A 15,243-nucleotide genomic window follows, 5' to 3' on the forward strand; every position below is an offset into this window, starting at 1 on the left:
CTCCCCTATGTTCTGACCCACTCAGCTGTCAACCTTGGCTAAATTCTGACTGGCGCCCTAGAGGTGAAAGGCTGTGTTATTACATTACCCATGCCAGAGTTAGCCCTTCGTGCATTTCTAACAGAGCTTGACGCGCGGCTCTTTTTGTTCATGTATCCGTTTCACCAGCAGGGCTTTGAGAATGGGGTGTGTTAATCAGCTAGCAAAGGGCGTATCCTGTTTTTGAGTGGGCCTTATGTAAACAATAGCTGCTGGTATTTACATTCGCCTAGCCGTGTGGAATTGCAAAGAAGTATTTAGGAATCTGGAGGGGGTTCTCTCAGCAGATTATAACAACTAGAAGGTGAGGTTCAGGACACGCTGATGCTCCTTGAAGAGCTGCCCAAAGGCAATCAAGCGAAAGGCTCATCAAGGAAATGAGGAGCAGAACATTGGTGGATTATCTCCAGGGTTCAGGTGCTCTTTGCTCACCTGCTGCACCAGCATCTCTCCACTCACGTACACAATGTTGGCCCCGCTGCAGCCATAGCTCACCAGGTTGTCTTTAAGGTCACATCGGGATTCTTTGAAGGTCTGTGACCCCAGGAGAGGAAAAACCACAGAGTTAGGAAATAAACAGAGCCCCATGAGGACAGGCTGGGAGTGGGCAGGAGTGGAAAAGGCTCGCCTGGGCAGGTTTTTCAGCTTCATGAGAGACTGCCCCTTGGACACCTCTCCGGCGCAGGCCCCAGCTCCCGTCCCATTTGTGAAGACCAGGGTGTTCAGCCAGTCAGCCCTCTCCCCCTCCAAACACTGACACCCCCCCCCCGGAGAGCATAAAACAGATACTGAAACGTCATCTTAGATAGAAAAGAGGGAGTCCCCCACCTGTTCATTCTTCCACCTCTCCCACATTGGGTCTATGCTAGCAGTCTCTGTGCTTCACCCACCTGTGTTTTACATCCCATTTCCTCTCTGCTCCCTCTCCCCCTCTACTGAGCCAAGGATCAGGCCTATCCGAATCTGAAATTACAACAAAGCCCTCTTACAAATTCCTCACCGGTCCTCATTTCCTGCATTCTTGGTTCACTTGAGTCCCTCCTCTCTCTGCCCCCACCTTCCTCTCTCCCACATAGAGCCAGCACCTTTGGTGCGGTTTACCCTGTGCGCCCCCCCTCACCTTGCTGGGGCTGGAGCCCTGCTACCTGCCAAGGCAGATCTGCAAGAAATGCTTTTGCTGTCTTGCCACTGGGCTCACGTCTTGGCAGATCTGCACCGTGGTAACTTGTGCCATTGGACTGGCGAGCCAGGGGACCAGAAGGCAGTGGGGCAATTGTTTTGTCTGGTCACGGCCCAACCCCTCGTCTCACAAGACCCAAATGCCCATCCCTTGCTCTCACTCCAGAGTTGGGAGTTGGTGTCTATCCCTGAGCAGCCAGAGATCCCTGCTCTGAGCCCACCACAAACTGACCTCCTCCCTGGGTTATACTGCCGTCAGGTTCATTTCCCTTTGGACCCATTTCTTGAGGAAGCAGAATCTAAAGGAGCCTCTTATACAGCTTCCCTAGCAGGGAGGCTCTCCGGCAATCTGAGCAGAGGGCTGCACTGAGGAGGTGGCAGGTCAAAAGAGACATGGGCCTGAGCCAAAACCTTGGATTACCCCCAAACTGTCTGTGAGTGACAGACAGAGACAGCCTAGAGCCATGTTGCCAAAGCCGGGATCCAACCAATTAGAAGGAGAGGGCTCAATCGTGAAGCTGGATCTAAACACAGGTTCCCTCTCTTGAATGCTGATCGGGGGCCTCTCTCTAGTGAAAGGCCATGTGATCACACTGTGGGTGACAAGGTCCTGGGAGGGGAAGTGCTCACCTCGTCCATGCAGTAGGAGCAGTCCTTGCTCACTCGGATACACTCTGTGCAGCTTCTTGCTCTGGAGGCCACGCAGCGATTAACTAGGAGGCAAGATCGAATGCATCAAGAGCGGAAGAAGCCAGCCTGACCTTGGAAAATGAGAAGGGGCGAGCCACGAACAGAGGGGCTGGGCCTGCTCCTAGTCAATAAGAACTTTATTGCAGATTTAGTGGGAGCTGGCTCAAAACCAGAGACAGTGTGTATGTCAGACAGAGCCAACGAAAGCGAGCTATGGAGCAAGTGCACATAAAAGAACTAGGAGAACTATTGTTTTGGATAGCGCCAGGGCCTAGCAGACAGAACACCTGGGTGCTACTCACAAGCTCTGCCACACATTCAGCATTTCAGGAGGGATTGGAATAGGAAAAGATACAAGGCAGCTGGCTTAGCAGGCCAGGAGAAGGCAGCTGGAGAGGCCTGTGCCCCAGACCTCCCAGGGCCAAGACTTCAGCAGTATAACCAAATAGGAGAGAGAGAGAGAGAGAGAGAGAGAGAGAGAGACAGAAAAGCTGAACTTACTTCTGTTTTTTTGGCACAAGCATACATCACAGACCATAACCAACAGGAGCAGCCCGGCCCACGTCCTTTGGAGCAGCATGTCCATCCTCTTCCTCCTGGAAATGCACCAGCCAATGTTACAACCTCCCCTGGAGGGTATGTGGAGTTTTATATTGGGGATAACCCATGCAACACATCCAACACACAAGCAATCACAGCCAAGAGCTGTTGGGCTGCAGAGGACTCTACCTCCAGACAGGTTCGCAACATGGGGTGATTGGCACAGCCCCCACAAGGAGGAACACCCTCCACCACCACCACACAGACAGGTGTGTGTGCGTGTGAGTATTTGTGTGTGGGGGGGGATTTTATACTGGAATTAACCCATGGGATACTGAAGGACAGGAGAATGAAGCAAGGTCTTTAGTTTCCCAAACAGGTGTTTCAGTTTTAAAGTGGCCAGTGATCTGTGCAAATGGGTTGAATATCCCAAGGCATCTCTGTGCGTAGTGCCCTCATGCTGGCAGCAGCCACTGCCCTGTTCAGCACAAATTTTATTGGGTCACTTTTCCCTGGCAGGCTCGCTCATCTCCAGGAACACGCTGTGCTCTGGGACTGGGGCCCAGAAGGGGCCCTAGAACGATGCCTAGCAGCAATGAGGTCTGGTTAGCAGTCTCTGAAAGGGAAAATGCCCAGCCCTGTAATATCAGGGGGTGCTGCAGGTCTGGTGTGAGGTACATCAGCAGAGCGGCAGGACAAACAGATGGGGGCTCTGGGCTTGAGATCAAAGTGCCCTGGCAGAGATGTATGGGGAGGTGTGCACAAGGCTTGCCTGGCTCTGGCAGAGCTATTCTCAGTCTCTGCTCAGGAGCGGACTCAAGCAATCTCCCTTCCCCTCTCTTAGCTGCCCACTCCTCCCTTCACAGAGATCCTCCTTTCTCAGGAGTCACTGTGTGTTTTAAAGGCTCCAGTAACTGCTGGTTCTTCCACACCCTTCTCAGCAGAGCTACAAACACTTACAGTTCTCTGCCTTCCAGCCCCAACTAAGGAGGAAAAGCCACTAGCGCTGTCTCCACCATCCCTCCATAGCCTGTGGACCAACAATAGGGTAGGCCATGGCTAATAAGAGCCCAGTGCCAGTCAGCCTGCATGACTCACAGCCAGAGCAAATACCTCCTTTTCCTGGGGTCAGGACCCAGTGGTCTAATGAGAGATGAGAAGGAAAAACAAGGTACCAAATTCCTCCTTTTGGCTATTTTCTCTTGTACTAAGAATTTCCAGAATGGCACCGACCACCCTGGCAAGTGCCAGACTTCCACAGTGAACCCTGATGTTTGGCCCCGTGACAGGCTATTGAACCGGTCTGCATCCTGGAGAGCCAGTGAAGCGCAACTTTCACCCTCTGTCTGTTCCAAAGCTGCAACCTCACTGAAGTCAAACTAGTTGCAAAACACTGACTTGTTAAAGCCATGTTCTCTGTACGTATAAATATCTCCTGTCTGTGTGTTCCATTCTATGCATCCGAAGAAGTGAGCTGTAGCTCACGAAAGCTTATGCTGAAATACATTTGTTAGTCTCTAAGGTGCCACAAGTACACCTGTTCTTTTTGTTAAATCCTGTTTCCTGTGGCCCTGCATGAACTTGCAATATTTTAGTCAGCCACTAGATGTCTCTGGCTACTGCATAGAGCTCCCCATGGGGTGTGGCACCCCTAGGGAAGCAAAGGAGACAAAACTACAGCTTTGCAGATCATGTAGGAGTTTGTGGTTGCAGTTGTTTTCTGTTATAGACGCCTCCTCTGCCAGGAGGACTGTGATTCCCTGTATTGTTTCTTGCAGGCAATAAAATTAAAAGAGTCAAGGCCGAAGTCTAGCGTAAGGTACCAAAGCACCTCCAGCTAGAGGATGCAGGCACTGTGCAAGGTTGACTCACTGCACCCTTCATTAGAGCGCCCGGATAACATGACAAGATGTACGGGGTTCATACCTTGCTGCCTTGGCTTAAACGTTCAGTCCCACTGATTTATCATCAAGCCACCCATCATGCTGGCTGTAGTTTAATGTGAATTTAGAGCTGGTGGAAGATGCTAGGCTGACAGCCGTGGAGATCAATATCCTCTGGTTACTCACAGCTGTGGCCTCCTGCCTTGACTCCCTGACAGTGCATTTCACCCTGACCTGCAAGCACTCATCTCTAAAGAGTCTGAGGATATTTCAACCTCTGCCCCCATTCAGACTTTGGTGCTTCTGCTGTCACTGCCAGCAAAGCTCCAGTTTTTGCCAGGTGCACTGAGACAACCATCTCATTTGGCACCAGATAGTAACAGTTTCCAATTACGATTGAGCAGGAATGGTTCTGAACTGGGGAAAGTCTCCCTTTCCCATGAGCTGCTTCCTGTCCTCCTGAGTCCCAGTCCTGATGACATGATCATAACGAGAGGCAGGGAAACACCATAGAAAGGCTATAAAAATGCCTTGAAACACCAGCCACAATTGAGACCCAAAGGATGGGCTCTCTTCCCAAGCCAGCAGGAGAAAGCACAGAAGTAAACCTCCCTGCACTGGCACTGCCGGCACTCAGCAAAGCCCACTCCACCATGCGTCCAGAGAGTCCATAGCCGTTGTGAAGACCCTGCATGTGATGCCCGCTATGTCACACCAGCACCAGCGTTGGCATGCCAAGCTCAGTTATGTATAGAGCTCCAGAGGATGGGAGGGTACTTCAATTGTTTAGAGGAAAGAACCAGTAGGGGAGAGTTTGAGTCACCATGTGCTATTCAGTGCCTTGGGCACAGTCTGCCATCAAGTCGTGGTGAGCGGTTAGATAAAAGACAATAAAATCCAGCCCCATTTTAACAGCGATGTTGCCATGCAACAGACCAGGGAACATGGACAGTAATTCCCGGCATGGCTAGTGTGTGTCAGTAAGAACCTCGTTGACAGTGCGCTCTTCAGGGCAGGGACTGGTCTCTCACTAGGTTTTTGTACTGCACCTAGTGTAACGGGTCTCTGACTCAAATGGGGTCTCCAGGCACGACTGTCATACACGTAATGAGGCGTGCTGGATCTCCCACTTTTCCCGCTAGCACTTCTCGCCTAGCTGCCCTAGACGTTGCTGAGTAGGTCCAGTGCTCAGCCCTGTCCGGAGCACCACATGATCAGATCAACGTAGGGACACCCTGGGGCAGGGCCGGCTCTAGGCTCCAGCAAGCCAAGCACGTGCTTAGGGTGGCACAATTTCAGGGGCAGCATTCCGGAATTCTTTCAGTTGCGCTCCCGGAGGTTGTTTTTTTTTTTGTTGCTTGGGGTGGCAAAAAATCTAGAGACGGCCCTACCCTGGGGGAAACAACCCAAACACACTCCAGGCCTGCCAAGAAGGTTCACAGCTGCCCAACAACAGGTCAGACCATTTCAGAACCCCGACAAACTCACACCCAGTGCACGGAGAGGGAGAGCAGGAGTTAAAGGCAGGAGATGACTGTGTCTTAACAACCCTGGAGTGTTTTGAATTCTCCTTTTGTCTCACATTTCCTCTTAGCCAGTGAAAACGGCTCCAAACCCCTGCGAGGAAGTGAACATTTTTCAGTGGGAAAGTTTTGTTAGAGTTTATTCTCCCTGCACTCACTAGCAGACACGTGGTCTGTTACGCTCTTGGTTTCTCCCTTTTCTAAAGGTGCAGCTTAGGAAAGAAGTAGCTCTGGCCAGTTCCAGCACAGGGGACGCAAGAGGGTGCAGCAGGCAGGGCACCAGGCTGGGAGCCCAGAGACCTGGGATCTTAATTCTGACTCTGCCATTAACTCATGTTGCAATTTTAGGCATGTCACTTCAAGAAGGGTTGTGTAGCTAGAGTACTGGACTGGGATTCAGGAGACCTGGGTTCTATTCCCAGATTTGCTATTGGCCTGCTAGGTGACCTGGAGCAAGTCATTTTGCCTCTGTGTCCCAGTTTCCCCACTTGTAAAAGGGGAATAATGACACCGACCTCCTTTGTGAAGTGCTTTGAGAGCTACTGATGAAAAGTATTAGATAGGAGATGGGTATTAATTATCTCTATGCTTCAATTTCTCCATCTGTAAAATGGGAATACGAATGCCCATATACAAGTTGTATTACTGTAGCAGTAGAAATTCCCAACTGCAATCAGGGCTTGTTTATCCTAGGTGGTGCACATACACTATAAGACATAGTCCCTGCCCTGAAGAGGTTACAGCTTGAATAGGCAAGCTAGACAAAGAGTATGAGAAAGGAGCAGCCACTCTATGCAAATCCTTTTAAAAGTATGTGGGTGCCTCACCTGAGCCACCTTAAAGTCTTGGCCGGAGTCTGCTCCTTGTACCTTTCCTGAACCAATATGGCTGCACCAGCTAGTGGGATGGGTTAGGCGTAACCTGACAGGATGCTACATCTGGGTTCCAGGACAGTTTTAATGGAAGAAAGGTCCATGTGTGCAGCCCTGGCTGGAAAGGGGAGCTCCTCCTCCCAACAAACGTGAAGTGTATCATGAATAGGGGCACAGACCGATGACGTATTAATACGTGCGCAAGAGCTAGACAGAGGTGCTTGAAGACTGATGTCCTAGGAAGGCATCATATCTCAATAAGTCCCCTAAGAATTGCTAGACTGGATCAAACCTGAAGTTCATCTAGTCCAGTATCCAGCCTCTGACAGTGGCCAGCACTCAATGCTTCAGAGGAAGGTGCAAGAAACCTTGCATTAGACAGATGTGGGATAATCTGTCCCCCAGGTTAGGTTTCATGCTAATCCTGAATAGAGATTGGGTTAAACCCTGGCGCATAAGGTTTAATATCCCTTGCAGGATTTATTAGCATGAACTCCGGATATTCTTATCCCTATAAATGTCCAGCCCCTCTTTGAATAGAGCTAATTTTTTGGCTTCAAGAACATCCTGTGACAACAAATTCCACACTTAGTTTGTGTGTTGTGTGAAAAAACATTTTGTTTTTATTGGTTTGGAAATTTGTCACTTTTAAATTTCATTGAATGCCACTTGTTCTTGTGATATAAGACTGGGAGAACTAAACTCCTGAACTAATGTCTCTAAAGCATTCATTATTTCATACACTGTCATCATGTCTCCACTTCTTCATCCTCTTTCTAAAGTAACAATCTCAATTTCTAGTCAGAGGAGAGTTTTTCCAAGCCCTGTATCATTCCTATCACCCTTTTCTGAACTGTCTCCAGTTCTGCCATATCCTTTTTGAGATGGGGGGGATGAGTACTGTACATATTTCAGATCCTTCTACACACTGACAATTTGCCTTCTAGGAGTGCAGCTGTACATTGAGGGAGATCTTCACTGGGATGTCTATACCTTCTCACCTATTCTGCCCAGGTCCCTTTCTTTGGTTGACAGTTAATTTAGAACCGGTAAGGTGTTGGAGTAGTTTAAATGTTTCCCTTCAAGGTGCATTACTTTGCATTTAACAGTTAACTTCATTTGCCAGCACTTTGTCCATTCTCCTAGCTGGGGGAGGTCCCTCCTGTGAAGTTCCTGCCAGTTTTCTCTGGCCATGACGAACAAAGCTAGCTTTGTGACACCTGCAGAGTTTTCCATCTCACTGCTCACCCTCCTTTCCAAATAATTAATAAATGGATTAAACATTAGACCTCGTAGGGAACCTTGATGAACACGAACATTTAATTCTACTCTTTGTTTTCTGTCTCTTAGCAGTAGGTATAGTAACTGGATCTCTGCTGCCTGTAGCAGTTGCACTAATGCAATCCTCTAAATCAAAAAGCAGAATCTGCCAAAGTGCAGAATAGAAGTGTAAATTCCTAAAGACACAGTTACAGTTTATCTGACCAGGGTTATGACCCCAGAAACCCTGATGCTTTCCTCCTCTACCTTTCCCCCACCCCACATTGCCACTGGGTCTGCTTTAGAAAGGGACCAACAATATAACAGAACATGGAAGCCACATGGTGATGAGCAAGGTTATAGATGTCTGTGTATCTGTCTGTCCATCTGTCAGCAGACAGCACCCTTAGGCAGTGGGCGCTAGAAGAAAATGGGTTAACAGGAGTGTGAAATTCTGACCCCACTGAAGGCCGTGGGAAAAGCTCCCAGCGGTTTCCACGCGACCAGGATTTTGATCCAATTGGGTTTTGGATATAAAACTCCAGGTGCAAGGCATTTTCTCTGGTAAGTTTGGCAGTGGGTTCCTGATTATCCGAACGGCCTGCGCCAGGGCAAAGATGGTTGACAAATCGGGAAGCACTGGAGTAAGGAGAGACACTGGAGAAGAGGTTTGGAGAGCCAGGATTCTGCTGCAATTTGTCACTTTTCCAAGCTCCCCCTTGGCCAGGAGCTTTGGCCAGAGCCCAGGTGTGAGGCAGAGTCTTAAACCCAGGCACCTTGCTGCCTGCACAGCTTCTGGAGTTGAACAGCTGGGGCCAGACGATATAGCCAGGGAGGGCAAGCTGAGCCCAGCCAGGCGGAGGCACATGGTAGGCTCACCCAGGACAGATACAACTACAGAGGTGCCAGGTTCTCAGCTGTGGTAACATTCAGGGGTCACACCAAGGGCCAGCCACTGAGAGGAAGACTCCACCTGCTTGGGCTGCTCTGCCATACTAAACTGGCAGAGGCGACAGCTGTTTCTAGACTGAGATGGAACCTGATGGGAGCAAAGGAACATGGACAAAAGGGAAGAGGAAAAACTGAGTGGGAAAGATCAAGAATTCATAGTCTGCACAGAGGCAGCCCCATGCATTGGGGGGAACCTTTGGAGTCAGGAGAGAAGGGTCCAGCTGTTAGAAGCGTGTTCTGGTGTGAGCTGAGCACTTATCCCAGCGGGGCTAGAACTGCAGAGCATTTGGGACACAGCAGCCTTTTGTTGTGCTCCACACTCATGAGATATGAAAGGACTCAGTGTGCTCAGGTTTCCCCTCAGGCCCAGTCTCTGTCTATGAGGGCCCTGTTGGGCTGCTAGACAACAGGAATTTCCACAGCGTCTCCTCCAGCATCTCAGTCCTCGCTGCCGATGAGGGGCCGCTTGCCAGAATACTACCCCTATTTCTGAGGTTCGACAGGCACTAGTAAGAAATAGCCCTCTTCCTAACCCCAAGCCCTCTCGGATCACTGTCTCAGCCAGGAGCTGGAGGCAACAGCACGCAGGAGGGCAGTTTGGGTGCAAAGCGCGTGGCTCTTTTGCACTGCTACAGAAGCACTAAAGTGTGATCGTTGCAGCACGTGTGGTAAGATCTGCTAACAGGACACATTGGGCTAGCTGCTGCACAGACACCGGTGGGAGACAGGCCCTGCCCTGAAGGGCTGACAATCCGAACAGACAAGACAGAGGAAGGAAACACCAGCCCCATTTTATGAGATGCAGATGTGTCCTGGGTCACACAGGGAGCCTGTGGCAGAGCCAGGAACTGAGCCCAGATCTCACACATGCCCAAGCCCGGTGCCTCCAGCACCCGACCACCCTTCCCTCTCTGAATAGCGAACATCAATGCTGCCTTCTGCTCAGCCAGTCCAAATGGGAGCGAATCTCCTTGCTCCCCTAGGTGAATCTCCCCCAATTTCACAGAGTTTTCCCGGATGATCTGACCCTTTAAAGCGATGCGCTCAACTGCCCTTTGAAGTGCTTTATGGCGGATGTTCAAAGCGCTCCTGCTGGGATGCCCCAACATCCATATGTGCAAATTGAGTCATTCCCCCCCCACTTATGAGCACAGTAAATCCTTAATTGGAAAGGGCCCCTCCCAGGAAAGTGTGGTTCTTTTGCACAGCCTCTCCTGCCCCTGGGGCAAGCCAACATCTCATCGTTGTCACGACCCCAGCATCAGAACTGCCCACTCCTTGTCCAGTACTTAGTGCATTATTCTACTCAGCCTCACAGAGCTGCCGCTCCCTGGCAGCGGCTGGCAAGGAGTTCGGACAGCACTACTCCTGCAGCCATAAATGCAGCTAGGTGCTTAGAAACCCCAAGACCATCCTCAGGCAGCTGGGGAGGTGAGAGAAATCCTCTCTTCACAAGGAAAAGGGCAACGCGGGTCACTGACAGCAGAATCTGACCCCTCAGTCTGAATATCCCAGAACACGCCACAGCAGCTTTAATTTTTCCCTCTCGAAATGCCTCACTCCTGTAGAGTGGTTTGGCAGCAGGGTCCAAACTGAATTTCCTGTCCAAGCCTCAAGTGGGAGCGGCAGGCTCCTTGCATGCCTATAATCCCTTACACAAACACAGCCACCTGGATTCAAATACTCTGTGAACATATCCGATAGAGATTCTACTAAGGTTGCCAACCCTCCAGGATTGTCCTGGTGTCTCCAGGAGTTAAAGATTAATCTTTAATTAAAGATTATCGAAACCTGCAGGAACACGTCCAACTAAAATTGGCAAATCTAGATTCTACCCAGGCACAAGTCTGCAAAGCTCTTTGGTAATGCAAACGAAATCTGTTCATTACTTCCCAATATACTTATCACAGTGAAAAACAGAATGGTCAGACATAGATGAACTTATGTTGAGGAGTCGTCAACAAGGCTTTTGTAAAGGGAAATTAAGCCTCACCAATCGTAGCATTCTGAAAATGTTAGCAAGCACATGGACAAGGGTGATTCAGTTGATATAGTGTATTTGCCTCTTAAGCAAATAAGCTGTCATGGAACAAGAGGGAAGGTCCTCTCATGGATCAGTAACTGATTAAAAGACAGGAAACAGAGGGTAGGAGTAAATGGTCAGTTTTCACTGTGGAGAGAAGTAAACAGCGGGCCCCCTGGAGGATCTGTACTGGGACCAGTGCTGTTCAACATATTCATAAATGATCTGGAAGGGGATAACCATCGAGGTGGCAAAGTCTGCATACAATACAAAATTACTCAAGATAGTTAAGTCCAAAGTTGACTGCCAAGAGTTACAGAGGGATCTCAAAAAACTGGGTCACTGGGCAGCAAAATGGCAGATTAAATTCAATGTTGATAAGTGCAAAGTAATAAGAAAATATTATATCAACTATACATGTCTAAAGTAGCTGTTACCACTCAAGAAAGATCTTGGAGTCATTGTGGATAGTCCTTTGAAAACTTCTGCTCAGTGTGCAGCAGAAGTCAAAAAAGTGAACAGAATGTTAGAAACAATTAGGACAATATCATAATGCACTATATAAATCCATGGTACGCCCACATGTTGAATACTATGTACAGTTCTGGTTGCCCCATCCCCAAAAAGATATATTAGAATTGGAAAAAGTACAGAGAAGGGCAACGCAAAGGATCAGTGGTATGGAACAGCTTCCAGATGAGAAGAGATTAAAAAGCCTGGGACTACTCAGTTTAGAAAAGTGCGGGATATGATAGAGGTCTAAAAAATCACGAATGGTGTGGATGAACGGGGGAAGTGTTAGGTACCCCTTCACATAACACAAACACTAGAGGTTATCCAATTAAATTAATAGGCAGCAGGTTTAAAACAAACATAAGGAAGTATTTCTTCACACAACACACAGTCAACCTGTGGAACTCATTGCCAGATGATGTTGTGAATATCAAAATTATAACTGGGCTCAAAAAAGAATTAGATAAGTTCACGGAGGATAGGTCCATCAATGGCTATTAGCCAAGATGGTCAGGGACACAACTCCATGCTCCAGGTATCCCTAAACCTCTGACTGCCAGAAGCTGGGACTGGACAGCAGGGGACGGATCACTCAGTAATTGCTCTGCTCTGTTCATTCCCTCTGAAGTATCCGGCACTGGCCACTGCTGGAAGACAGGATACTGGGCTAGATTCACCACTGGCCATACTGGGTCAGATTACTCTTGTGTTCACACACACACTCGCACAAGCAATGGGGCCAGTCAGAGACACCATTTCAAACCAAAGCCAAATGCCCTTTCCAACGGCACATGGCTCCAGGTATAACTCCCTAAAATAAGTTTGTGTTTGACCACGCAATGAGATGCAGCACATCACACTTGCAATTTGTCATGTGTTTGTATTGTGTTTAACACAATGTGTCCTAATCCATGATTGGGGCTCCTAGGCACTGTCACAATACATACTAATAATGAAGGCAGCCTAGCCACGCTAGCACTGGGGACACCCGCCAACCCTTGGGCCTGCTCCTCTGCAGGCCATGGAGCAGGAGCAAGCTGCTCTTCGGCTGGAAGCATAGCTGCCTCAGTTCAGGCTAAGCCCTTCCCTGAACAGTAGGACTGCAGGATGATGGAGCAATGTGACTGTGGACTCATCAGCTCCCCCCTCCCCCCATGCAGCTACATGCAGAAAGTCCCCGCAAGGCAGAGGAACCAGAACTCTCTGTTACTAACCCACAAAATTCGCAAGTTAGGAGAGAGATCCCCCCAAAATACCCCTCCAGTGTGTGAGACACAAACGTTTGCCATCTATAGTAATGTGATTCCGGCCCCCGCTGCAGGAACTCCCAAGATCCAGGCCCCATCGTGCTAGGCACTGTACAAATATGCTCCACAAGACGGCCCTTGCCTCCATCTTACAGTCCAGTGCAAAACATAGGGAGGAGCCACCAAATATCCAGTAGGTGGGAACAACTTTTAATCCAGGCTGAGCTGGGCAGGGTTCATACTGTTCAGTGAAATGCTCCATAGCTCATTAGCAATGCCCTGGGGTATCCTGTTCCCTCCAGTGCTAATGTTACACCATGGGGAATGCCCCTGTCCAGCTGGGTCAGCGTGTACTGACTGCCCATTGGGAGAACCACATTCACTCTAGTGTCCCGCTCCTCCCAGTCGCCTCCCCACAAAGGGGCCCAGCCGCTAGGAGACAATTTTGCTGAGGTGAGCATCTGTAGTAGAGCACTGCAAATCTTGTCTGTGCTGATACCAGCATTCAGAATTCTGATATAGCCCCATGTCCACATAGGGTGACCAGATGTCCCAATTTTATAGGGACAGTCCTGATATTTGGGACTTTTTCTTACATAGGTGCCTATTATCCCCCACCCTCTGTCCTGATTTTTCACACTTGCTATCTGGTCACCCTATGTCCACAAATCCCCACGCTTTTCCCTGCTCCCCTTCCCCCACAGCCCCTTATCCTCCAACTGCCAGACACAGGGCCCCCTCCTGTCCTCTAATCCTCCACTGCCCCTTTTATCTCCCCTCAACACACTTTATTCCCCTTATCCTGTCCCCAACACATGCATGCTGACTCCCTTACCCCCCCATTCACCGCCCCTCCCCATCCTTTATTCCTTCTCTTGTGCACACTCTACGCCAGATTTGCCAGCAAGAAAAAGCAGAGCACTATCTGCAGGTCAGAAGAGACCAAACTCCCTTATTCTGAACCCGGATTTCATAGTTGGCCCTTTTCTAACTGGCTGAACCTCAAACTTCGGGCATAGATCCACATTTTGCAAAATGGTCCCTGTGTTTATAATAGGCTAAACCCAACCTGCAGCTCTGAACACCTTGGGCCATCTTAGCTGCAAGTTCCCTATGCCCTCTCTCCTGGCACAGTTCATCTTTCCCTGGCAAGAAAGCAGTGGAATGAAGAGAGCAAACCTTAGAAACCTGGGACAACTTTTGCTAATCCACAGCTCAGACATCATTGCTGGTGTGTGCGCGCGCGTGGGTGTATATAACACAGCACTTTACATATTTTAACAAGGTAGCCCCTTTCCCCCCAAACAACTGCACAGCTCTGCAAAACAAACCTGTCTGATCAACCAGTGCCCTTTCCAAGCAGCACAAAGGAATGAAACTACACAGAGTTTTAAAAAAACAAAAAAGAGAGACATACAATAAGCAATCCACCTCAGTCTGTCCTGTGCCTACCTGTGAGAGAAGCCCTGTGCTTCATTTAACTGCTCCCCTTTGCTAGCAAAAAAATTAAAGCAAGCGCCACACTAAAGAACACAGATACATTAATTCCACAAACCTCATTAGTGCTGCGTCTGATTCAAAGTCCAAATCCTCTGCAACAATCCAAATAGCAGTCACCCACACAGCAAGCCAAGAAATTCTTCTGAAGGCAAACGGGGAATTTCACTGCTTCACTGCCACCAGCAGACTTCCACACTTAGCCTGTTTATTTGATTGTTTTGGTCCCCTTTCTCTCTTTTCCATTCAGTTGTCAAGTTTAAATCCACAGGGTGGGCAGGCAGCTCATGAACTTGATATACCTTTGCAGGGATCTCTGTCCCCTTGGATCAAATATTGACTCCTTTTCCTCCTCTTTCTCTTAGGAGTTACTCCCTCTGCCTGTCTCTCTCCCCAGCGGTGTAAGGGGAGGAGGAGAGAGGATGAGGTGAGGATAGCTGTAGTGGGATCCTTTTTCCAGAAAGGGACAGTTTTATTGCAGCTCAGGTAGAGGGAGAGGGAGGCACCCGTGACTCAGTCTGGCATTCCTTCAGTTTATGCACACCTGTATGGGCAAGAACAGCGAGGGCAGCTAGGCACTCTCTCTCTCCTCCCTGTCCACACGAACACCCACCCACAGGAAAAGGGCTGGGAGCTGAGACACAGCCCAGCCCAGTTACACTTCACCAACAAAGATTTACAGAAGGGATTGTTTGGAGAGGGAGGGGGGCCTGTGTCTCAGCCTTTGCTTTAGAAACCCGCTGAGCACAAAGCCAGGCGCTTATTTCAGTGCTGAGTGTGCCATCCAGGGCTTACAGCTTTGCAGCACCCAGGGGCTGGTTCTAGATTGTTTTGAATTCCCCACTCTCCACTCTGCAGTCCCTTCTGTCTGGTAGGATCTTTTCCTCCAGACTTCCTATGCTGGACAAGCTGAGATAATATTGTATTGCAGAATTCAGGTGACCAGACAGTAAGTGTGAAAAATTGGGACCGGGGTGGGAGGTAATAGCAGCCTATATAAGAAAAAGCCCCAAATATCGGGACCGT

General features: G+C 49.2%; 1 protein-coding gene across 3 annotated transcripts in view; it reads right to left on the bottom strand.

Annotated features, from left to right (window-relative positions):
- ITGB4 (integrin subunit beta 4) overlaps positions 1-14,770 on the bottom strand; it is a 55,475-nt gene extending 40,705 nt beyond the window's left edge. For all 3 annotated transcript variants that reach the window (XM_050919109.1, XM_050919108.1, XM_050919112.1), the window contains exons 1-4: positions 14,276-14,770; positions 2,410-2,504; positions 1,849-1,931; positions 472-573 (exon numbers count right to left, since the gene is read on the bottom strand). In XM_050919109.1, coding sequence (XP_050775066.1) covers positions 472-573; positions 1,849-1,931; positions 2,410-2,504; positions 14,276-14,280 — 285 coding nt within the window. In that variant the 5' untranslated portion in view covers positions 14,281-14,770. The remainder of the gene's footprint in view (positions 1-471; positions 574-1,848; positions 1,932-2,409; positions 2,505-14,275) is intronic.
- Between the last annotated feature and the right edge of the window lie 473 nt (positions 14,771-15,243).

The sequence above is a fragment of the Gopherus flavomarginatus genome, chromosome 12 (genome assembly GCF_025201925.1).
Source record: "Gopherus flavomarginatus isolate rGopFla2 chromosome 12, rGopFla2.mat.asm, whole genome shotgun sequence".
Classification (NCBI taxonomy): domain Eukaryota; kingdom Metazoa; phylum Chordata; order Testudines; family Testudinidae; genus Gopherus; species Gopherus flavomarginatus.